General features: G+C 44.8%; 1 protein-coding gene across 5 annotated transcripts in view; it reads right to left on the bottom strand.

The window, feature by feature from the left end:
• The window catches only part of Palm2akap2 (PALM2 and AKAP2 fusion), a 474173-nt gene extending 466378 nt beyond the window's left edge, over window positions 1–7795 (bottom strand). For 3 of the 5 annotated variants that reach the window (XM_036179073.1, XM_036179074.1, XM_036179075.1), the window contains exon 1: window positions 7440–7795. In XM_036179073.1, the coding sequence (XP_036034966.1) occupies window positions 7440–7444 (5 nt within the window). In that variant the 5' untranslated portion in view covers window positions 7445–7795. The remainder of the gene's footprint in view (window positions 1–7439) is intronic. The other 2 variants (XM_036179076.1, XM_036179077.1) reach the window with 1 other exon arrangement.
• Window positions 7796–26213: the final 18418 nt, after the last annotated feature.

Genomic DNA, 26213 nt, shown 5'->3' with positions numbered 1-26213 from the left:
TTGAAATTACAGGCTATGAAATCATCTGCCAAAAGAATGTCTGTTTACCCAACAGACAAATCTAAAGGATAATACTTTTTTTCTAAAGACCCCAACCAGTGTTTAAACTTCCTTCCCAGTAAAGAGAGAATTCAGGGAAGCATGCAGTTGGGTGGTGAGGAGGCACATGGCCAAGCATGTCTGTGTTGTCTGTGTGGGGTGGCTGGTTCAGAGTAGTGGTGAGCACGGCTGCCTGCGGGACTGTGCTAACCACCATCTTTGTAACTTGAAGCTTAACACAAATGAAACATCCAGAGGCAAGGGATGCAGAAAACAAAGGAATCCCTGTGGACCTGGTTGATGACCTTCCCTACCTCAACTCACAGATGCTGTGATAGTTTCTCTCCATGCCAACTGAGTAGGACTTAAAGTCCCTACAGAAACACACCTCTCGTATGTCTATGAGGGTGTGTCCAGAAAAGTTTAACTGAGAATGGAAGATCCACACTGAATATGGAGGACACCATCCCATGGGCTGGGGTCCTGTGGTGCTTTGGATGAAAATGACCTCCCATTGGAGGGTGGAGCTAGAAGGACTTCTGGGGCTTGGCAGCTTTTGGTCTAGCTTAGAAAATGCAAGCCCAGGTTTCAGGAGAGACCCTGCCTCAAAGGAATAGATGCAGAGCAGGATAGAGAAGGGCATTCTGGCCTTTGCACATATGCTCAAGAGTATTCTCACACATCACACGTGCATACATTCACACACACATAAATAAATACTAAATAAATAAATAAATAAATACATCTTTAGACAAGAATCAGAAAGGAGTTCCAAGTGAGCTGTCAGAGTCAGGAAAAGAGCTGAGGATAACAATGAAAGCACCACAAATGTGAAAACCACATCAGAACAGCAAAGAACAAAGGATGCCTTACAGAGTGAAAGTGCCCGTTATCCGTCGACTTCCCAGTGTAATAAAGCCTTAGGGACAAATCAGGCAAAGAACTAGCTACGGGCAGTGTGACAGTGAGGTCCCCTACAGAAGGAAACAGAGCAAGCAGATCTTTGTATGTTGAAGGCATGAAGAAAGTATTCCACAAATAGAAACCATCAAAGATATTGCCACACACCTACAAGGCTAGAACTCAGGAGGCTAAGGTGAGAGGATCATGAATTTGAGGCCAGTTTGAGCAAAACCACAAGTCCAAGGCAAACCTGGGTTACATAGTAAGACTCTGACTCCAAAAACCAAAACAAGCAAAAAATAATATTGAGTACATAAATTGAAACATGATTCTTCAGATCAAAGGAATCACTATTTTCCAGGAAAAAAATAACATCATAACTTGCAGTGAGAAACACCACAGAGAAGTTTCAAAGTTTTCAATGTTTAAAAGTGATTCTACCAGCATGGAAAGCTTACAAGAGTATGGAAGGGTAGGAGACAAGCCACCCACAAAAGAAATAATCGGGCTAGCTTCAGAGTCTGCCACAACAAAGATCTGAGGTTCTGACATAGATCTATGTCAGAACACCAGAGAATAGCACATAGAATTACAAGAGAGAAAGACATGATATTAATTATTTTAGACAGGGTCTCATGTAGTCCAGGTTAGCATTGAACTCTCTGTGTAGCCAAAAATGGTCTTAAACTTCTTTCCTGCTCCAAGCCCTCAAGTGCTAGGAAGACAGGTGCATGGCAACAGTGCTCCTGGGGAACTGAAGTCACAAACATCCATGCCAGCATACAAAGGTCTCGCTAATGTCACTGCAGCAATGTGAGGCTGGGCTGCTGGTACAGCCTTTCTGGAGACTTTGACAGTAGTTGACGAAATGTATAAGGTGCACATTCATTCACTCACTCCACATTTCCAGAAAACAACTTTCAGTTTCATTTTTGAAGCATCCAAGATGTTCACTGTAGCATTTCATATAATGAGAAGAAATGGAAGCCAAGCATGTGTCCACTGAAGAAAGGCTGGCTAGCCACACTTCCAAAGTAAAAACAAACTTGTTAGTAAATGCTAATGAAGTGGATGTGGGTATGTTGCTAAGTCAAAGCATGCACAGGACAGTATGGACAAAACGCAAGCTATAGAATAACAGGAACAGAATGCAAGCTGCAGAGCAACATATAGGGGTGTTGTGGGGGGAAAGGAGTATTAACCCACAAAAGCACGTGTTTCTGATTCTGCTGTGGGCATCCAAGTTATCCAGAAGGATATCTCAAAACAGTTAACGGTAACAGCCTCTCAGGGCTGAGATTTGAAGGAAAGAATGGAAAACGGAGATGTATATACCACAAATTCTGTGACACTATAATTGTTTAAAATCATACATTATCATAAAATTGACTTTAAACATATTTACACATTTTTCTTTTGGTGGTGGGGATCAAACCTGGGGTTTTGTGCATGCGAAGTACAGGCACAATACCGTTGAGCTCCCGCACATTATGAAACATGACTAATGCTCATAATGGACTGAGCCCAGGACATTGCACAGGAGGCAGGATTGGCAAAGTGAAACCTCCCAACATTATACGGCATCTGCAGTCACACAGAGCCTACCCTGTGAACTCCTTGAAGACGGGGCCAAGGATGTCTAGTCACCATTTATACCACTTTACCTTTCACAGCACTGACCCAGAGAAAACATTAAGCAACAGCTTGTGAAATAAATGAATGGCCGCATGAATGAATGAAGGTGTGGCTGCTGGTCCTGAGCTTGGGATTCCATGCCCCCACCACACTTATACCTTGGTGGGCCTGGATGTGTTCATTTGTAAAACCTAACTTTAAGCCAAGTGTGATGGTGCCCATTTTCGATTACAGAGCTTAAGAGCTGGGAGCAGGAGAATTATGGGTCCAGGGCCAGGCTGCACTGTACACTGAGTTCTTTTTCAGCCTGGGCAAAATAGTAAGATGGTGTCTCATTTCATAACCCCTACCACCACCAGGTTCAGCCGCTTTATGGTCTCCTCTGAGTGGTTTGAACTTGCCACACAGGCCATGTGAAAATCAGGCCTCTGTCTGGGTGGATGGGAATATCCGTTGGGCTCTGAGGCTGCCATGGGCTTCGCAAGAGCCCCAGCGTTTGCAGAGATGGCAAGAGTTTGAAGAATTCCCACGTTGTATTCCTTCATGCCTTTCTGATCCCACGCTGTTTTGTAGACTGCTCTAGAGAAGTGTGAGGCAAAGCTTCAGGAGTGGCATCAGATTAGTAAGTGGGAGTACCAAAGTGTGTCCTCCCAGCCACATCCATCTCATACTCAAGCCACTGAGAACCACAGCCAAGGAGCTGCAGTCCTGACACTGTACTGCACCAGAGCCCTGGCACTGCACAGACCACACCATCCCTGTCTCTGCTCTTCCACAGCGGAGCTTCTCAGATCTACACATCCTGAATAGGAATATTCTACACATCCAGCAAGGAATATTCTAAACTCAGGGATTGGCTACCCTCTTTGCTCAGTTACTGCAGAGGCGTTCCTTACCCAAATGAAGAAGCTCTTATTTGATCGAAACCAGTAACACTCACAAATACATGAGTGCTTCCTTTTGGTTGCATATAGTTTCATTGTGTATGACAACCTTGCCTTGTTCAAGACTATCAGACTCTGGCACACAGTCAGCCGTATTTTTAAATTGATTGTCCTTCCCCTGGGGCAGACACAGCTTTCAGAGACTTGGCTAGGACAGTTTCTCAGTCACCTGCTTCAAGTATCTTCAGAAGAAAAAGGGGGAAAGCAGTTTAGGGGTTTTTATAGAATGTTTAGACTTGATGTTTTATCATCATTTGAGGTGACCCCTGAAACACTCATGGTGAAATCCGAAGTCCTCTTGAAGTATCTACTACTTCGTGACCTTCCCTGATGTGGTTTGAATGTGAAATGCCCCTTACCGGCTCATGTGTTTGTACACTTGGTCACCAGGTGGTGGCACTGTTTGGGAAGGCTATGGAACCTTTAGGAGGTGGAACCTTGGAGGAATTCCATCACTGGGGCAGGCAGGCTTTCAGGGTGTATAGCCTGGCCCAAACTGCTCTTCTCGCTCCGCTTCTAGGTACAGATGCAATGTGACAGGCTGATCTCATGCCTCCCCTGCCACGATACTTATCCCCGGCTGAAACTACATGCCAAAATAAGCCCTTTCTCACGTAAGTCATTTTGGTCAGCATATTTTTAATCACAATAGAAGAGAAACACACACACACACGCACATACATTCACACATGCTCACACACGCATTCACACACTCTCACACAGATGCTCACACAGACTCACACAATACACCCTAACACACATGCTCACACTCTTGCGCACTCATACACACACTCACTCATGTACACTCACTCTCACACACGTTCACATGCACTCTCTCTCACACACACACTCTCCAGCCTCACCCTTGGGAGCATCTTCTGCTCATTCTTCAAAGCTCCAGGCACACCACCTTTCTTTCAGTTCTCCCAACTTGACAAGATGACTCCTGCCTCAGGACCTTAGCACACGCTGCTTCCACAGCTCCAGCTGCTTCTTCCCTTCCTGTCTAACTCAGCAATGCCTACTCATTCTTTAGACCTCGTGTTATATCAGTTTTTCAAGGGGGCTTCTCTGACCAGCTGATCCAGCCCCCATGCTCTCCCTATCACTATCTGTGTCCTGTCTCCTAGTATGTATCGCACCTTGCATGACATAGGTCCTGTGCTTACCGGGTTAGCAGCATCACATAGCTCCTGTGTTTACCAGGTTAGCATCTGCCCTTGTTAGACTTTGAACTCCATGCCATGAGAATCATGACTGTTTTATCAACCACTGCTAATCTCAACAAATACCCATTGATTAAATGGAAAAGCTAATTCAAATTCATTCCCTCTTTTAATGAATGTTTCACAAATACAAGGTGGACACAATAAGTGAAGGGAACCAAGACTATATCTCACTCATATTCAAAGCAACCTGGCTACCTAGGGTGAGATGAGGGGATGGGATTCCATTGGCCGAAGTGCAAGGCTTGATATTTAAGAAATTTTGTTAGACCCATGGACAGACAGAAAATGTAATATTGTGAAGGAAAGAAAAAAGTGGGAAACTGATTGCATTAAGGAAGTGCATGAAGTGTGGCAGACAGACAGTGGGAAATTAGGCAGGCTCACCGGAAGATACGGAGCACCTTCAAATGTCACAGGGGGTGAAAAGGCCACGGTCGGGCTGACCAGAGTAGAAGGACATGTATATACTGGAAAGGAGAGAGGAAGAGAAAAAGGCATAGGTAGGCACACCTGGCACCAACCACAGCTAAGACCAGGAGGAAACACGGGCATGTCCTAGAAGCTCTGTGCCACGGTTATGGAGTCCAGATGTCAAGTCTAGGGGAGATACATTAGTGTGGGGATGAAAATCATTATTCCTCATTCGCAAAACAAAACCAGGCTGCCGTTGACCCTACACTATGAGACAGCTGGGCCAGCATTCAATCCCTGGGAAAGGGCAGTCTCTATAGTGAGAAATGTGGCCAATGGGGATGATGCACCCCAGAGGCCAAGGTGCCTGATGACTGTACTGAGTCCTAGGAGCTGCCCAAATCCTCACTCCTACAATGTCCTTATGAGGACTGCAGTAGGCTCCATTGCCCTTAGGACATTGTGTTTCTTTACAAATTATCTGTGGTCTGGAGAGCTACCCAGCTGGTCAAGGCACTTGCTACCAAGCCTAATGACCCAGGATCCACACAGTGCGAGGAGAGAGTCAACTCTCACAAGCTGCCCTCTGACCTCCATGCCCATATTGGGGCACACGCACACACAAAATAAGTAAATAAATATTTTAAATTATGAAAACTGCTCAAAAACCAGCTTTCCATCAACCTAATACCCCATAAACTGCCAACAGAGAAGGCTGGAGACTACGACATTAATAATAAATGACAGATACTAATTACAAACATTAGGTGATACTTATTAAGCATACTTTGTTCCAGGTCTGTTCTAAGATGTGTGTGTGTGTGTGTGTGTGTGTGTGTGTGTGTGTGAACACACATCTATTTATATATGTATATCAATTGCTTAATTTTTACTAAAAAAAAAAGCCCTCAAAATAGCTACTAGTATTATTCCATTTTCCAGAGGGGGAAAAATGAAACCCAGAGAAATTGACATTATTCAGCAATGTGTCAAAGAACTAAGTCCCAGACAACCTGACTCTGGAGACCAGAGTTAGTTAATGTCTAATCCCTCTGTTTGTTTTTACAATTAATAAAGCGCTTCAGAAGAGAAGCAAATATTATCTGATCCTCTCAGTAACACTAAGTAATAAGGAACATCTTTTCCCAATGTGCAATTGGGGAAACCGAGGCTCACAGGCATTAAAACACTGGCGTTGGAAATCAACAATGCTGCTGCCAGCCAAAGAATTCTACAGTCCCTCACTCCTACCGGCCACATCATCTCTCGCTTCTCCTTTCCACTGGGTGAGGAGTAAATTGCATCTACACAATTGGCTATGCAGAAGCATAAAGGCTGAATCTAGAATCTAGAGTTTTGGGGTTTGGCATGGAGGTCCTGGTATCTGAAAACATGACATTATCTCCAACCTGAAATATGATTTCATACGACCTCAAAGTCAGTGAGTATCCGTGGGAAGAGAGCGAGAGGGAGAAGCGGACCAAATGAGCAGAGATGTAATTTCTGGCTTTCTTGGAGCGGCAGGCTGACGCCCGTCACAGGGACCTTGCTGCAGTATCAGCCCGGGAGAGTGACCAGAAACGTGGAGAGAGACAGCATCCCTAGGCTGGGTCCACACCCGGAGCCCTCACTGTGTCTTTTTCTGGTTACCGCCTCTCTTGTCTCCATGCCATCTTTTCCCCACCCTCTCATGCAATGCGGGTGATGCCCAACATTGTCATTGAACCTCAGACTGCTGCTGTGACATTTCTGTCTCATTTCTCCGATTACTCCAGGAGCGAATTAATTATTTGGGGTCCTCCGGTAGCTTCTAGTAGCCAGTTCTGGCTCATATCTCCCACAACTCATCATCCTTCCATCACACCCTTCGTATGGAATCACATTTGCTTCGGATCCGCAGTGACACCCCCTTACACGCACACACACACACCTCTTAACTGCAGTCCAATAATGCTGACATGGTTAAAAATCGGAAGTAATGGCTATTGCGGCCAACTCCCCAAGACGGACAAGGTCGGGGGCAGGGACCCAGAGAAGCTTAAAACAGGTCTAGCTCCTTAGCAACATGACCCCTCATGTATCCCCAAGGCAGTGGCACAAATCCCCGCAGCTGAGGGCTGTCGATAACCCCCTCCGCAGCGGCTGCTATAGAAACAGCGAGAGGAACACAGTGGACTGAAATTAAACACCCAGGCTGGACCGAGATGAGCGGGGATCGGTCACCATGGCAACATGCCCAGGGAGGCACCAAGCGGCGCGCCGAGCGGGGGATACTCACTCCATCGCGGGGATCCGGGCGGCCCGGCGCACTGCTGCGGGGCTCCAGGCACTGCTGGCCTCTGCCGGGGCCGGGGCGCTCTGGCCTCTCGCAAGGTGGAGCAGCCAAGCCGTCCCCTGGTCCCCGCCCGCCTCCCTCCTCCCCTGGAGCACTGGCGAGGGAACGCTCTGGCTCTCGCAGCTCCCAGCCTGCGAATAAAACGGGAAGCAATTGGATAACGTTATTCGCTGGGCGCTAGACCGAGCCTCTTTACTTAAGGGGATCCGGGAGGGAGCGCGCCACCAGCTGTGCACCGGGCGAGGCGGCCACCGCACGCCCTCGTCCCCCGGGCGCCCGAGGCTCCAGGTGCGCTCGCGACTCCCCTGGGACCCACGGCGGCGCCACGCAGAGCTCCGGGAGAAGCGTGGGAGGGGGCAAGGGGCGGTGGCGGCGGGTGGCACGGCCTAGGGGGCGTAGGGAAACGATGGAGTCCTTGGCAAGGTAGCAGCTGTGGCCGCCTAGAAGTTGCAAGAGGCTCCTGGCCTCTGCAAAACAGCGGGGCTTGTCTGGGACTGTGAAACGCCATTATGCCAGCACAGCCGGCATCTGCAGGAGGTACCAGGAAAACTCCAGCTGCGCTGCCGCAAGTTCATGCGGTGTTTCCACTTGGGCGACCCCACGCCCTTCTTGGTGTCACACCGTAGTCTCCTGCCAGGGAGATATTCTTCAGATGTCCCAGATCTGTTTTCTTAAAGAGTTACATTGAATATGATTTTCCAAGTGACCCCAGCCCCACCCTGTGGTAATAAGCTCCCTGAAGTCATGAATCCTCTGCTTACGCCCACTCAAAGAGTTCTCTACTAGCAGGCTCCTCACCCACTGCGATGAACAGGTGGGGCAGGCTTCAGGGTCTCCATGTATTGCCTGGTCCACCCTTGAGCGAGGCTGCTGAGGGCTGCCCAGGCAAAGCCTTCAGTCCCTGCCCTAGCCGAGCTCCAGGCTGAAGGAGAAGGACAGTGCACAGAAAGAAAAAAACATGGCTGAAAATGTTACTATTAAATAAATAAATAAGGCCAGAGAGATTGTTCAGCGAGTAGAGGTGCTTGTCATGGCAAACCGGGCGACTTGAGTATGATCGAGGTGCAAGGAGAGAAGCAATTCTGTAAAGGTGTCCTCTGACTTTCACGTCCTGCCATGCCCATCTACCCACAGATACACACACAAAACATGTACACATGTGCATCATAATTTTTAGTCACAACATGCTGTGTCTGATCATCTCAAGTTAATTTGTGATATTTGTAGAATTCTGTGAGTAATCCAAAAATCATTGATTTTTTTTTTCTTCTGAGTGATGTTCTTGGTAACTTACTACATCTTTTTAAAGGTCTAGCTGGGCGCAGTGGTAGGCACCCCTGTAATCCCACCCCTTGACTGGGTAGGCAGAGAAGGAAGAACGGCAGATTCTCAAGGTTAGCCTGGGCTACAGAGTGAGATAAGGGTCTGCCTCAAAAATAAACAAACAAAGGGTTGAGTGACCTGCCTGTCCAGGGGCTGAGGAAAGTCTCTGCCAGACTGGAAAGGACAGAGGACACAGACAGGCGGTCAGCAGGAGCCAGCATCAAGTGAGGGCTGTGGGCAGCAAAGAGCCCCTAAGGACAAGAAAGCCAGCGTTGACTGTAACTACCATGGAGGCTCCTGCTTTTCCTCTAGAGAGGGAGGCAGGAAGTCAGAGTCAGTGACTGCTCATGGAGCTTCTTTTCACATAAGCTCCCGTGGAGACTCTGGTGTCAGTTTGGAAATTATCAAAGCCTTTTATCACTCGAATGCCTCTCCAGCTGCCGTCCTACCTTGACACTTCCCTTTTATTGTTCTCCATATTCACCAGCTGGACACCTACCATTTCCTGTCTCCTCTCTGCCACAGAATTGGTGCAGATCTGAGCCTCATCAAGAGGCTTAAACAGAAAAACTATTGATTTCCTACTCCCCATGGGTGTGTGTACACTGGCATGCCTACATGTTTGTAGAGGCCAGAAGTTGACACTGGGTATTTTCCTCGGTTAATCTCCACTTAACTTTTTTGAGGTAGCATCTCCCTGAACCCGAAGCTCACTGATTGGTGAGGCCAGGTGGCCAGAAGGCCCCTCTGCTTTCCCAACACTGGGGTTAGAAATCAGGGCTGCTCCGTCACCCTTCTTTACATGGCTGCTGGGGATCCAAACTCCAGTCCTCCTGCTTGCGTTGAAGTACTTGACCAACCGAGCCGTCTCCTCTCCCCGCTGTCTTCTACTCCTCAAAATTCAGAAATAAGCAGTTCTGGGATAGCTTCCCAAGTGTTTTCAAAAAGCTAAAAGGTCCAGGATCCTTCAAAATTTTGCCGTTCCATGTAGACTTCCTTCCTGAAATCATTTCATAGTCCAACTTGGCCTCACCAGCTCCAACCTTCATGTCTACATTCCAGCCCTCACAAAGGCCAAGGCTGTGTGCCAGCTACCTCCCAGGAAGTCTCTCTGAATTCTTCCACTCATACCTCTTTTGTCCACAGTTCAGTCACATGGTGTCACAACTAAGTCTCCAGAGAGACTGGGCAAAGCAGACCTCATTCAGCACAGCCAAGAACACAGCCAAAATTAGGGATTGTGTACTCCCAGGAAAGGAGAAAAACAGATATTGAAAGGCAACCACCAATCATTGGTTGACTCATATCTCAAGCCTTAGCAGTCTGGCTTCTGCCTCCCCAGGCCCATGGCCACTGCTCACCATAAAGTCTCCAATGTCATGTCCAATGGAAACATCTCGGTCTTCTTGTGTGGTTTATAAGGAGTGTTTGACGTTTTGATCACTCATTTCTTCTCCTCCTCCTCCTTTTTCTTGAAGTCAGTTTTACTCAGTGTAGCTTACAGATAGCAAAATTGGTTCTTTTATGAGTACAGACTCGTGAGTTTGATGCATTACTCATTTGTGTATTCTCGAGGAGATAAGAATGTTAGCATGGATTATGCATCCATTTGCTCAATTAAGAATATATTGACAGGCTGGGAAAGATGGCTCAGTGGTTAAGGTATTTGACACACAGCCTGACAACCTGAAGTTCCCAGATCCCACATAAAGGTGGAAGAGTGAAGACACCCCACAGTTATCCTCAGACCTCCACATGCATCCATTGCATCTTACCCACACACACCATGTATACATGCACAACAACAATAAAATTTAAAAGATATCACCATACCTATAAATATAGCAAAGATACAAAATAGCAGAATATGACCATTCTCTAATAATTATGAACTAACAGTTAATTAGTTAACTAACAGTGCATAAGCTGAGCTTACTGAGGACTATTTACCTATTATTTACATTTAAACTTGAAGAATTCTCCATTTCAAAGTCTGTAACTTATCAGTTCCAAACTTTAGACTAAAACTGGAAAATTAAGAAAAGAGCATCACAGGTCTCTGAGATAACACACTTAGTGTGGGATGATCACAGGGTTCTTTCTAAAATTATTCTTCTTTGAGAATGTCACACATGTCTAAATGTATTTTAACCATTCAAATTCCTTACTCTCCAATTCCTTCAGTATCTCCCCACCACTGCCCGCCCCATCACACTCTCTGCCCAATGTCATGTGCTTTTTCCTTAGCCACTAATTAGTGCTATTCTAAGTGCACAGGTGTAGGACCAGCACGGCAGCATGGACAAGGTAACGAGGGATGCTTCCCTAAAGGAAAACGACTCTCCTTCCCCCAGCAACTGTCAACTGTGGAAGCTCTTCAGCTAGAGAAGGGACTGCATGAGTCCCCTCCCCTGTCTATGCCAAATTTAACTGCCTTTTTTAATATAAGAAAGTTATCTTTTAATGCAACATTTTTATTAATGCTCCAAAATCTCCATATAATGTATTATAATATAATGTAACATTTTTATTAATGCTCAAAAATCTCCATATAATGTATTATAATATAATGTAACATTTTTATTAACGCTCCAAAATCTCCATATAATAAATTTTGATCATATTCATTCCCTATGCTCTCCTAACTCTTCTCAGATCCCTCCAGCTCCCCAATCAAGCACAACTTCCCATCTTTTTTTTTTTTAATAACCCAGAGTCCAGTTGGTGCTGCCCTTACACTCACAGTTATGGAGTCATTCACTGGCGCACAAAGTTCTTAAGTGATTCACAAAAACTGTGAGACATTTTTTGCTCTGGGTCAGAGGGGGAGCATTTATTTTGCTTTTATCAGACACTTCACTGACTCCTGAAGGCTGACCGCTGTCTAAGGATCCCAGACTCTTCCACCTGCCTGGAGGGTGCAGCCTGCTTACCATTCTGTTGTTTTATTCACCTGCCTAGAGGGTGCAGCCTGCTTACCATTCTGTTCTTTTATTCTTATTACCTTCTGTAGACAAGTTTGGAGTACTTAAAATGCCTGGCCACATCCAGTGTTAGCAAGAGTAAAATCCATCACCAGATCCAATGTCTTCAGCCTGGTTGTCTAGAAGAGAAGCCATCTGAGAGAGAACATGGAGGGAGTTTTCTGAAATTGTATTGCATAAGTTTTTGAACAAGAAATCTTACATTGAGAACCATGTGAGCTTCTGGGAGCTGCCTGGAATTCTGGGGAACATTATGGCTTGGGAGGATGAAGAAGTCGAAGGGTGAGGTCTACTGCTCTTATCAGGATCTCAGTGTTCACAGTGAACAAATTGTACATGAGACTAGCGATATCATTTAGCTGTTTGGTTCGTGTTTTCTAGGTTACTAGGAATAGAAGCATGTAATTAAAAGGGGCTGGAGAGAAACGGGCAGAGTGTTACTTCAAACCAACAGCTCCAAGTGGGGAGAAAAGTGTGGTGGCCACACAAAACAACACAGCGACATCAGCTTGGGATCACTGGGCAGAGGACTACAGTGAGGGTCTGGTCACGGTCATCCCTGAGCACATGAGAGGTAGCAGTGCTCAGCATCTCATTGTTCTTCATGTTGATATTGTGTTGAGGCCAACATTTCCTTATTTAGAAACTGTGCTCAATGTGTGTGTGGCACTCTCATCCCTTGTCAGCAGTGGGTAAGTAAAGCCATTACTGGAATTTGACAGGTCTAGCTGAACAAGGAGGAAATGAAAACAAACTTCCCTGTGCTGTGAAGCTCAGGGTCTCATCCCAGGACACTAACAAGCCAAAAGCAAATCACTAGATGGATCACTAGTCTACGAAAACACACTCAGCCTCCTCACCTACTCAGCTTTCCTGGATTTCAGTCGTGCTCTTTCAACAAGAAGTATCGCCCACAAAGCTTCTTGCAATGTTTGTGTTTGATGATGCTCCCTGCTGGACCTGTTTTAGACTTCTACGCAAGTAATGTTACTGTCAGCTACACGCAGGAAAGAAACATTTCTCATAGAAGAGATGTTTGTCTGTCTAGAACTGTGTTGCGGGATGTGGAATTTTGTTGATCTGCTAGTCTCTGTTCTATTTATAGAGTCACTATGAGCTTTTGTATCTGTCTGCTCGCACTAATAAATTCCCTCTGAAACACGTCACCTCAAACACTCACTTGTATTCCTACTGACTCTATGGGAAAGTTACCCGTAGACTGAAACAGGAAGGATGATGCTGCAATGTTTCTTTTCTTTCATTAAACATGGACAAAAAGGATCGCCATTCTGCAGTGTTCCTGTGATCTATGTGGCTTTATGAGTGGACTGAGGCAAGGCACTTGGAGCATCGAGCATCGAGTCTTGACTCTTGGATGATTCTTGTAATGACAGTCTATTGACAATAAGAGAGACCCTGGGGATCAGTGACACAAAGGTCTGTGCTTGACCTAGGATCATGCTCCTTGTCATAGCCTGTTTATTGTTTCCTTCTGCTCAGAGGACTGAAAGGACCTATTTGTTTTTTGTTTATAGCATCCTCTCCCCCCACCCACAACATGACGTATGTGTTCAGAACAGCCCATAATTATGTGTGTACTGACAGAGCCAGAACATTTATTCCACCACTGCCAAGTCTGACCTACAATGGGAGACAAACAACAAACTCTCAGAGATAATCCGGTGACACCATGGACTCATCCAGGGAACTTTGCCCAGGACAATGGCTGCCCCTTAACCTCCAAAGAGAAACCAACCCGATGTCACCCTGGGATTCTACACACTGGCCAAACCATGAGACAGAGAATCACGGTGGTATGCACTCACTAGAAGGCTAGTCATCTTGTTCAGCATCATGCCATCAGCTCCACCATGTTGAGTGAGGCTTAGAAGCTATTTTGTTGATTTATGTTATGTTTAATGGGTGTGTGCTGGCTAGCTTCTTGTCCACTTAACACAAGCTAGGATCATCTGAAAAGAGGGAATCTCAGCTGAGAAAATACTTGAATCAAACAGGTCTATAGGTCATTTTCTTAATTAATGATTGATGTGGCACCATCCATGGGCATGTGGTCCTGCGTGATTTAAGAAAACAGGCTGAGCAAGCCACTTGGAGCAAGCCAGTAAGCAGTGTTGCTCATGGTCTCTGCTGCAGTTCCTGCCTCCAGTTCTTGCCCTGAGTTCCTACCCTGGCTTTCCTGGTGATGGACTATAACTTATAAGCCAAATGAGCCCTTTCCTTCCATGCTTTTGGTCATGGTGTTTATCACAATAGAAACCTAACTAATAGGAGAGATTTATGTAAATTATCATTAACTATTTCTATCTCCTGATACAATTTTAAATGAAAATATTAAAAACAACCCTAGCTGAGATGGGCCTTGGCATATTTTTTCTTTTGAAATATTTTTGAGGCAGATCACATGAAAAGTTAAAAAAAAAATCTTATTTTTTCCTATAGGTTTTCTCCAAGGAAGAGTGTAAGTTTTTTCCTAGGAAAAATATGAATAGAATATAATCAATCACCCACTAGAACATGAGCCAAATGGGGACAAAGACTTACATTTATAACTTTATTCTTTTATATGCAAGCACACAGTAGGTGCTCAATAAATGTTTATTAAATAATTTTTAAAAGCTCCTCTAGAGGAAGTGGTTCTCTCTTACATGTATCTTTAATCAGATCAAAGTCTTTACAGTTGATGGTTTCCATGGCAACATTTCTCTTGGCACAGCAGCTGCCTTATGCCTAGACAGGATTGTTTGTACCTAAAAGATCCAGAATGTCACACATGCACATACATACATATACAATAGGCAGGAAAGTCTACAAAACTGTCTTCTTTTTCTTTAATGCTGGAGAAAATTTCAAAAATAAATACATCTGGTTCTTGAAGCAACACAGCTTTGTCTGATGGCTCATGCTCTGACTTCGGTGTTCATAGTCAGAAAACTGGACTCTGGGCATATGTTTAAGACCAAATACTATATTTAATATCTTTTAAAGTTCTATAGGATTTGATCATACCCTTCTAGGTAAGGGAGGGTTTCCGGGAATAATCTCACCCACATCATCTTTGGAATGGAAAATATGGACTACAAAGAACAGATAACATCAATACCATGATGTGAACAGACACCACCATGATACATAAGACGACCTAAAGATCTCAGGGTCTAGTGAGGGAAAGATGTACATGTGATGGATATTAAAACACAGTGTTGTAAGTGTTGACAAAGATGAAGATGAGAAGGGGAATAAGAAGTTTGCCAGGAGGAGTTGATAGCTAGGCTATGTCTTTAAAGATGAATAGCTTTTAGCCAGAAGCCAAGTGAGTGAGTGAGTGAGTGTGTGTGTGCTTGCGTGCGTGCGTGCGTGCGTGTGTGTGTGTGTGTGTGTGTGTGTGTGTAGCTCTATGAGCCAGTGTATCTACTAATGGGACGGGACGAGCAGTTGTAAGAAAGACCAACAAAGTTGAAGACAAAGAAACAAGAACCAGCAAGGCAAGGTCTCTATATTTACAGTATTGTCTTAGTGTTGAACAAGGAGAAGGACCATGGGATTAGTCAATTCCAGTCATACACAGTTCAGTTTACATATAATGTGGTGTGGCATCACTCGGTTTGGGCAGTACAGTGGTCTTGCAGTGACCAAAGATGAAACAGGAAGAGGAAACAAGGGGACCTTGAATGCAGAAGCCTAGGTGAAGGGTGGGGAATGCTAGCAAATGCAACATGTGCCCTCTTCACTCCCTCAAATCATGTATAGGTCATCATGATTGCAGACAAGTGTCTTGGCTTATAATTTCCACTTAAAATTGTGGGAACATATAAAGAACAAAGAAAAGCAGCTTTCATGATTGACTTCAGTGATCTTATCTGGAATCATATTTCCATTCCATCACATTTCTTACGTTAGCATTTTCTTCCCTGTAGGAAATTGAGAGAGTGTCTGGTGGCGTGAAAGGAGGAATTACTTGCATGGTAGACAGGGTTGTGGCTCCCACCCAGGCTCCAGTCACAGCTCCATGTCATATTGCCAGGTTCTAGAATATAGTCGTCGATGATGGACTTTAGGATGTGTGAGACTGAAAGGCTGCACCAATGGTGTAAAAACAATAATAATGTCCTCAACTAGGGCAGGAGGAACTGGCACGGAATGGAAAGAGTGTGGAGAAGTATGCCACAACTCAGAACGCATGGACAAGAGAAAGGCGTCCAGCCTGGTTCTCATGGCTCAAATGACTCAGGGTACAGTGACAGCATTAGTTCAGCAGAGAGGTAAAGAGGAGCTGCCAGGCGCCACTGAAGGAGCCTAACTTCAACACAGGAAAGCATACTACCAATTCATTAATGAATGAATAAATGAATGACCAGACTGATGGATGGACAGATGGACGGGTGGGTGGGTGGATGGATGGATGGATAAATGAAAATAAATAAGTGTATCATCATTTCCCTCTGGACTGGAACCATTTTGTGCCCTGTGTACAGCCTGGGAAAGATATTGATCTGCTTTTAATACAACTGAGCAGTGGCCAGGAGATGCAAATTAGCAGGAATGAAAGGAACTTGAGTTTCTAGAATATGCTCATCTGCAAATTACAATGTCGGAAAGTCCCGGGGTGGAGGAGTAAGTGAAGCAATTGCTCCTTGGGAGGCTTCCCTTCCAGCTCTTTCTAAATCTAAGGAACTAGGTAAGGCACAAGTCACTCTCAATAAAAAGAAAAAAAAAAACATTTTGTTTTCTTACAACAAACTTTCTATCATTAGAAAAATCAATGCACTAGAATGAATAGTTCCATAACCACCAATTACCACTTTTCCCCTTTATACATCCATTGTCAGCTAAATGTTTATGTGTGTATTGTGTGTGTGTTTGTGTATTGTGTGCACACCACAATGTGACAAGTGTGTGTGAAGATGTCAGAAGACAACTTGAAGGAGTCAGCTCACTCCTTCCACGATGTGGGTCCCGAACATCGAACATTAAAGACTTGGTAGCAAGTGCCTTCACCTGCTAAGCCATATTTTTGTTTTTCCTTTATTTTTATTTTATGTGTATAAGTATTTTGCCTGCATGTATGTCTATGCACCATGTGCATTGAAGTGCTCACTGAGTCCGAAAGAGGGTGTCAGATATCCTAGTGTTAGACAGTTGTAAGCTGTCATGTGGGGGGCTAGGAATCAAACTCCGGAAGAGGAGCCAGTGCCCTTAACTGTTGAACCACCTCTGCAGTTCCATGCTGTCTTTACAGATCTTCAGATGTTGTCCTTGGAACTAGCAAACCATAAAAACCTTTCTATCCCATCACTCACCCACATTCCCTAAGACACCATGAAGTCCTCTTCCTGATGAGCCCACCAGCAGGTCACTGATGTAAATGCAGATGCCTTGTGCAAACCCTTCAAAGTCTCCTTGACTTCCAGTCCCAGCAACTTTACTTTCATTCCACTCAAGGCACCAGCTCCCATCAGCTTCCACACCCATGTGCCTAATGTTAAGCTAGGATAAATGAACAATGACCTCACTTTACTTTCTCGGAGTTTGAGAAGCCATGTTTGTCTACACCTTTTGTTCCAGTCCCCACAGACTAAGCTTACCATGAAATTTATGGACACAGCCCTGGCCTATACCACAGCTTAGGAAAGAGATGGTGCCATGCCATCTCCACATTCCTCTTGATTTCTCCTTCACAGCCATGCTTGAGAGGTGGGCAGGCCCTGAGGACACGCGTTCAAGGAACAGAAGTGGAGGAAAGTTCCACTGAGGACAGTTGTTCTTCCTGTTTCTCAGACACACTACTCTTGATCTAGAAAGCCTCTTTCAGGGAAGGGAGGTACTCCACGTTCGCTCCATTTATGGTCCAGTATAGCTGATGCATGGTGAAAAGGTCCAAGACAGTCTCAGAGGAGGGGTCTGCAATGGCCTGCAAGGAAAAACAGCCTCACAAAACATTTTAAAACATCGTAACTTTGTTTTTAGAGCTCTCCCAGCTCCTTTTCTATCCTCTTTGTCATCTCCTGGGATCTTGCTCCCACATGGGCTAGATGTCAGCCTGGAGGAGTTTAGGTGGGCTTTGCAAGCTTGGCAAACTGAGACCACAATGTGTTTTTATTGCGGCTGTGAGGACCAGCCCTCATCAGCTCAGGGACTGAGGGGGATCCACAGAGTTGGTGAAGTAATCACTCATCTTGACTTTTCTATCTGAGGAAGTAAAACTTAATTCTCTGGGTCCAGCAAGGGAGGTAAAACTTAACTCTCTGGGACTGTAGAAAAAGGGAAACACACACACACACACACACACACACACACACACACACACACACACACACACACACACGAACATATTAGGATCTCACCTAGAGTGCTGATGAATGGCAAGCCTTTAGCAGGTCAGAGACACTGAAGAGAAGATGCAGAGCAGGTGAACTTCTGGACAGACAAACAGACACATGAGAACTTTTCTGAGGGTCAAGCTTAGTTCTTATTTTATTACTCTTTCTGTTGCTTATTCTACTCTGTTTCTTTTCTGTTCTTCTACCCTGATGTTTCCATTCTGTCTATTCTTAATTTTTCCTTGCAGTTTATATACCCAGCAAAATCTCTCAAGCAATATAAAAATTACAATGTAGTTACATTCTATTTTTTAAGTGAATGAGTACAATGAATACAAGTAAAACAAACAACATGCTTTCCATATCCCTTACACGATTAAATGTTTTACACATTACAGGTAAATGACAAGCTGTCTCAGGAACCCACGCACATTCATACCCAAGCCACTTGTTAGAGATTAACAGAGTATAAGCAAGAAAGTATTTTTCTCAGCCAGTTCTTTTGCTGGCAGGCTGCATTTCGCAGCTACAAAGAAAGGATCAATCACTTTATTATCTTCTCAAAAGAAATTTTAAAAGAATCATGAATCTAATTTTTATAGATTAAAATCAACTCGTCAGCTCTACTTTAATCATCAGGGTGTGCTGGGCGGTGGTAGTGCACGCCTTTAATCCCAGCACTCAGGAGGCAGAGGCAGGCAGATCTCTGTGAGTTCAAGGCCCACCTGGGCTACAGAGTGAGTTCCAGGAAAGGCTCAAAGCTACACAGAGAAACCCTGTCTCGAAAAACCAAAAAAAAAAAAAAAAAAATCCTCAGGGTGCATACCCACTCATCAACAGTTTTTATATCAGGAAACTGAGGGAAGAAATGGGTACAAGGAATTAGTCATAACCCTTGATCATCAACGCATCCTAGCAAGAAAGGTACATCATCCAGCAATAGTCAGGCTACCATTGTTCCTGCTCCATGATCTCAATGAGTCCCTTGTTCAACCGTTAAAAGTGTGTCTTTATAGACTTTAAATTGTTCCCCAAGATTTTCTACCTGACAGCTATTAACAAAAACACCTTAACCTAACCTTACTAACAAGTCTACATGTCTAAATTCTTTCCAAGGGTGGTGGTTGAATCATTAATCTGCTCTAGCAGTAATGCTTGGAAAATGCCAATCACTATTATTGTAAGTACCAGTAACACTTCCTGGTGAGGGACCAGAAACCCCCTGAGAGTTTTCATACAACCCACAGATTATGAGGGATGTGGTGACCGAGAAGGCAGCAATCAGAGCTGTGCTCAATAACAGCATGAGGTCCTCAAGACACGTAGTCCTCCTCGGGGCTTTGCCTCTCCAAGGCTCACTCAGGCGTGGCTTTGCCAAGCCCCCGGCCATGTTCTGGGAGTTCCAGTGCTGCCTGTTGGTCCCCTCACACGGCCCTGACATGTTTAAATGAGTAAAGGAGCTTTGTAGAGAGGCTACAAGGGAAGATGGGGACCGTAGCAATCAGGAGCCTATAGCCGATCTGGACTCTACTTAGCTATAGCCAGCTATCACCATGTCGGAATATAGGTAGATATGAGGCATCCAGATCTGAATTTTCTCTGGAAAACAATCTTCCCCAAGAAGATGATGAGTAACAATAAAGTAGATAAATAAATAAAATGAAATCTTAATATTCCTGAGGATCAGTGGGCTGCATTTGGTTTACAATCACTGGCTTAAGGCCTGGGCTGTGATGACTTTGAATTTCACATCCATGTTTCATCTTTCCTTTGGTTACACAGTTTACTGATACACTGCCTATTTAATGGTAGGTTTGGTTCTATCAGGGGAGGGGAGTTCCTGTCATTTATGGAGGTGCCTGGGGCTGGAGTGATGGCTCAGTGAATAAAGGGCTTGTCCTGAAAACATGAGGACCTCTAGCATCCACATAAAAGCCAGGCTGAGCAGTGCTCTTGTGTATTCCTGGTGCTGGGAAAACAGACAGACAGCCCTCTAAAGCTCACTGGGGAACTACTCCAATCAAATTGCTGAACTCCAGCTTCAGTGAGAAGCCTTGTCTCAAAAAATAAGGTGGAGAGCGATTGAAGGAGACACTGATTATCAACCTCTGATCTCTACGTACATGCACACACCTACACACACATGTGCGCACACATGTACACATTCAAGTTAACATTAAAAACTACAGACAAAGGCAACATGTTGGCCAGATCATTGTAAACTGATCCATGCAAATTGGACAGACCTTGTGCAAGTCAGAAGATACTCCCATCCAAATAAGATGCTGCCATCCTTCCTAGACTGGTCCTGGGATTTAGTTCTCTATGCCATAAGGCAAAAAATGCCCTAGAATATGTTCTGCTTCTGTGATTCATACCTTCAGTTTCCCCGTGAAGAGGAGAGTGGCCCCCTGCCCTAATCAGTACCCAAAGCCCGGGCTGGCTGCCAAGTCACCGCCAGGGTGAGGGAAGGACACCAGGTCTAACAACAAGCTAAGGTCAAAACCAGCAAACTCGGGAGGCACAAGAGGGGAATTCCAAGAAACTCGAGAAAACTATGTAATCTCGTGAGTGGCAAGACAAGAATATGATGAGGTGAAGAAAGTCTCTCAAGTTCTTCTAATACTGGGCAGGCAGGAGTTAGATACAAGACAACTAAGAAAAGCTCTGTCTTGGTTGCTGAGTCTCCTGACAGTCAGATTCCCACTAAACAAATATCCTTGAAACTGTAGTTAGGTTGTTCCTGCTATATCAGAAACTAAGGCACCTGTACACTGCCACAGTTGCTACACCTAATGAATAGTCTGCATCCTCAAAAGATGTGGACTGCCATATGTCATCAATTACATGGTGGTTTTTATCCCCACCCCTACCACCTATGGAAGGAATACTCTAAAAGGGAGATCTAGTCCACCAATGTTTGAGAAGGAATAGAGTTACCTTATTCCATAAGTATGCCACCTAATTCACAAATAGTCATTAAACACTTCTTTAACATCCACCATGCAGGGGGAGAATCTGGAAGGAAGTAGGGAACAGGCTGATGTAGGAGGCTTGCTTGCCATCCAAGACCATGTTGACCTCCGGTCCTGGGCTGCTGCCAAGGGCCATGTCTGGGTCTGTGGCACTGCGGAAGCCTCAGTCTATGTTGATGTCCAGTTCCTGTTACCACTGGAGGCAGTGAGGATGCCCTGGGTCTGGACCACCACATAGGCCACATTTGTGCCCAAGGAACATGCTACCTCAGTGATCATCTTGATCTGAGTAGCCTGAGCTGTCACCTGGAAACGTCTAGGCTTAAACTGCAACCTGGGGCCATGTCTGAGACCATGACCCTACCACAGCCAAGGTCTGTGTTGATATTCATGGCTCCTGTTACCATCAGAGTTTGTATGGATGCCTGGGATCTGGGCCCCCACCTAGGTATTGGTGTCCGAGGACGGCCCTGCAGCCACAGTGATGCTGATCTGAGTGGCCTGCACTGCCATCCAGAGCTATGGTGACATCTGGGCCCCGGCTGCTGCCAAGGACCATGTCTGGTCCTACCACAGCCAGGGTCTATGTTGACATCCATGGCCCATGTTGCCACCAAAGGTCACAAGGATGCCTGGCTTCTGGGGCACCACATGTGGCCATGTTGGAGTCTGTGGGATGTGCTACTGCAGGGCCCATGCCAACCTGAGTTGCCCATGCTGCTACCCATGGCCATGATGCCATCCAGACTCAAGCTGCTGCCAAGGGCCATGTATGAGTGTGTGGCCCTGTGGCAGCCAGGGCCTGTGTCAATGTCTGTGGCTCTGGAAACCACCAAAGGCAGTGCAGATGCCCAGGGTCTGGGCCAACACCTGATTTGAAATCATATCAAAATAAAGCATATAGTCTAATGAAGCCATATCAAAGAATATCATATTAGGACTACCATCAGAACTGAATGTCAGTTAATCCAAATGATTGCAATTGTAAAGGTAGACAGCTGGTTACCTTCAGGAAGAGAGGACAAATGAGAAAGTCCATTTTAAACTGTGAGCCAGCTTCCTCAGAGAAGGAGCAACTCACATTGAAAGAGAGGAGACCAGAAAGAAAATGGTGCTGTTGGACTGAAATCGATGTTCGTGTTGGTGCATGGTGAGATAGATGGTAGATGAATATACACATATGCATAAATATGCAAACGCAACATGTTTTCTCTAACTCTGTCTGAAGAGAGATGGCCTAGGATCACCAACTCCCCAATAAAAATTAGGATACTTATCCCCAAGATCCAGGTTTTTACGCATTGTTCTATATTAAAGGGGACTGTCCTAATTTGCTCTTTGTTGCTGTGATAAAACACTGACCAAGGAGTTGGGCAGTGGTGATGCACACCTTTAATCCCAGCACTAGGGAGGCAGAGCCAGGCGGATCTCTGTGAGTTCGAGGCCAGCCTGGGCTGCCAAGTGAGTTCCAGGAAAGGCGCAAAGCTACACAGAGAAACACTGTCTTGAAAAACCAAAAAATAAAAAGTAATAAAAACCACTGACCAAACCAACTTGCAGAAGAAATGGTTTATTTGGCTTACAGAGAAATTAGAACAGGAGCTGGGCAGGAACATGGAGGCAGAAACTGAAGCAGAGACCATAGGGAAAGGCTGGTTTGCTTCCAGGCTATGTGCAGCCACCCTTTTTTAACCAGCCCAGGCTCACCTTCCTAGGGATGTCTCCATCCATAGTAGGCTGGACTCTTCTGAATCAACTAACAATCAGGCAAATGGTCCACAGGACATATCTGTTGGAGTCAGGTTCTCAAGTGAGGTTCTTTCCCCCAGGTGTGTCAGTTGACAGCCAAGATCATCCACTGCAGGAACCTTGGAAAAATTACTTAGGTCTGAAACAATGTGTGTCAGAAATGTTTTTAAGAAGTTCTCAAAGAATGTTGAAACACTTCAAAAAGGACTTTAAAAAAAAAAAAAAAAAGGAAAGACTCAATGTGAACTGATCCAGTGTCAGGAGTGAGGAATGATGACAGAAATACATTATAACTCATTAATAAAGGAGGGATGTGTGGCTTAAGGGGGAATAGGAAGAAGAAAGAGAGACAAGAATGGAAAGGGCACAAAGGAGAGAGAGAGAGAGAGAGAGAGAGAGAGAGAGAGAGAGAGAGAGAGAGAGACTGAGACAGAGAATTAGCTAGATAACAAATGAGCCAGGGAAAGGTTAATCATGGCAGGCACCACCTTTGCCCAGTGACCAAAGTGAATATCTCTAGCAATGGGGCAAACTGACATGATGGACCACTTGATGGGATGCAGAGAGAAGAACATTGCCTCTCTGACATTCTTGACAATGATGCAGACCCTGTGCTAGTCCCAACAAAACATCTTACGCTTCCTTGGTCCCAGGACTTAACTGGTCATTCTTCAGAAATAAACAGCCAAGCACTTTCACTAGTCTAGCCGATATCCAATCATGGTCCAGTTGTGTAATCACTCATTTGGGGGATGCTTGGGGGTCATGTCTGATGTCTGTGGGGACTCTTGGTGACAGTGGTATCCCTTGAAGCAAGAAGATGCTGAGGGAAGTAGACGGTAGATGGTCGGTTATCTCACATCATGAGCATCTCTAATCCAAGAAGAGTTCAAACAAAGACATTGGACAGGAAGCTCACACAGTACAACTACCTTCATCTTAAGCTAATTTCTGTTAATACTGTGTGCAAGAGTGTGTGCATGCATGCTTGTGTATGTCCTCAGCACACCTGTGCTTAATGTTTGGTTTGGTTTAGATTGTTGAAAGAGGGTCTAACTGTATATCCCAGGCTGGCTTCAAACTCAGGATCCTCCTGCTTCTGCCTCCCAAATGCTAGGATTACAGGTATGCACCAACACACATGGCTCTCCTGCATCCAGCTCCCAAATGCTAGGATTAAAGGTGTGCACCAGCACACCTGTCTCTACTTTAACGTTGACACACTTGGAACCTATGGCCTGAAAGCTAAACATTTTTGTACTCACTATACATGATGATATTCTATTTAAAAAATGAGACCAAACGATAAAGGTTTATTTTGGGAACAGAAGAATATTAAAAAGACATAAGAAGTAGCAGTTTCAGCCCCAATCCCCCCAAAACAGAAAAATCTTATAAACAGCCATGGTTCTTGTCTTCTGCCTCTTTTTCTCATAAATCTATTATAACATTTCATACAAATCATAAAAGCTTTCATATTGCAAAAGTAATACAAAACGCATATGTCTGCATGTTTTATGATAGTATTTCACACAATTGCATTATGTTCTATTCATCATATACCCTTGATCAATTTTGCTTTAGTAGAGCTTGACTTTTCCACTCTGAGTCTTTGTAAATCCAGAAACTTCGTCTGTTTTTCCCTCAAAGAGAACAAAAGCAGTGGGCACCCTGGGTGTGGTTTAGAAGCTCAGATATAGAGGAGACATTCTCTAGTCGTCCAAAGGCAGTATTATGTGTGGGGTATGAAAGGTTATGGCTCTCATTCATGAAGTATAGGTGGCTACATTCTTGAATGCAGGGAAAAGAGAAAAAGTGAATGAACACTCCTGAGGTGGAGTGGCTGAATGGCTGAATGAAGCAGCCAGTCGGTTTAATTTCAGCTTTCAGAATTCTCTCACATAATGAGCATTGCAATTATTCTACCTCTGGTGAAAATAAGTAGACTATATTGTGTTGGTGATTGTATAAGTGAAATAAGTGAAGGGAAAAACAAATTGGAAATTTGTCCCTTGAATCTGTTTCTTGTTATTTACACATAATGTTTCTATTTTGCCAAGTTCCACTGTTTATAAATGGTGTTTGTAGTCCCCCAGTGTGATAGCTATTCTTGATCGTCAGCTTGACTATATCTGGAATGAACTACAGTCCAGAAAGGGATGGCACATTTGTGATCCAGATCTTGAGGCAGGATGACAACATGCTTTTAATCCAGATCTTGAGGCCAGAGGCACACCTTTAATCTGAGCAACAGTTTCTGCTGGGAGCCTATATAAGGACAATGGAAGAAGGAAGGGGTTGTTCATTCTTTGCCTGTTTGCCTTCACCTTGTCAGCACATCTGTTCTTTCACTGGCATTGGAGCCTACTTCTTCAGGATTCTAGCATCTACAGAAGACCAGCTGAGACACACAGCCTTGTGGGACTGAGCAACTCTAGATTCTTGGGCTTTCCACTCACAGCTAGCCATTGTTGGACTATAGCCTATGTCATTCCAATAAATACTGATAGATAGATAGATAGATAGATAGATAGATAGATAGATAGATAGATAGGGAGAGAGAGATTCAGTCCCTAAATTCTAGTTCTATGGCTCTAGAGAACTCTAACTAATATACCCAGTATCTAGGTTGTGAGGTGTTCTGCATGAAAATGCAGGTTCCTAGGTCTTATTTATTCATCTGAGTCAAAATATTTGTGAATAGAGAAAGATAAAAAGAATGTTTGGGAGACGGGGTGGGTGTTCCTGTGTAGCCCAGACTAGACTCAAACTTGTGAAGCTTCTGCTTCAACCTCTCAAGTACCTACATTTCATTTTTAAAACTCGCTCTTGAGAGCCAAGGATGAAGCTCAGTAATAGCACACTTAGCTACCATGCACAAGGCTCTGGGTCCAATCCCCAGCACTGTAAAAACAAGCAACAACTCACCTGTTGCCTGTTTGAGAACCATCTAGTCCTCATGAGGTCAGGACTGCCATGAGCTCTTTCTTTCAAAGAGTCTAACTGCATTTCTAACCTTTCTGCTTTGTTCTCAACTTCCTCCCCTTGTCTACCCACTAACCCCAACCAATAGCAAGGAGACTCTTGTGTACTCTTGGGTCCCTCCGGCACCTGATGCCCCAGAATAGGCAGAGCAGCTGCAGTCTGGATTGGGCTTGAGAATTGCTCTTAACAACATGTCCACAGTGGATGTCACAGATAAATATGCTCTATGTGTGTGGGGGGGGGGGGGGGCGGGGGCAGAGCAGATGCAAAGAAACACAAGGAAGGATGAGAGGACAAGGACCACAGTCGGGAGCAGCATCACCTCTTCCCTTCCATCTTGTCACTGTGTACCACAGTGACCAG

The sequence above is a fragment of the Onychomys torridus genome, chromosome 2 (assembly GCF_903995425.1).
Source record: "Onychomys torridus chromosome 2, mOncTor1.1, whole genome shotgun sequence".
In the NCBI taxonomy this organism is placed as follows: domain Eukaryota; kingdom Metazoa; phylum Chordata; class Mammalia; order Rodentia; family Cricetidae; genus Onychomys; species Onychomys torridus.
Note: the sequence above shows the minus strand (reverse complement) of the source record. Positions and strands in the feature narration are given on the sequence as shown.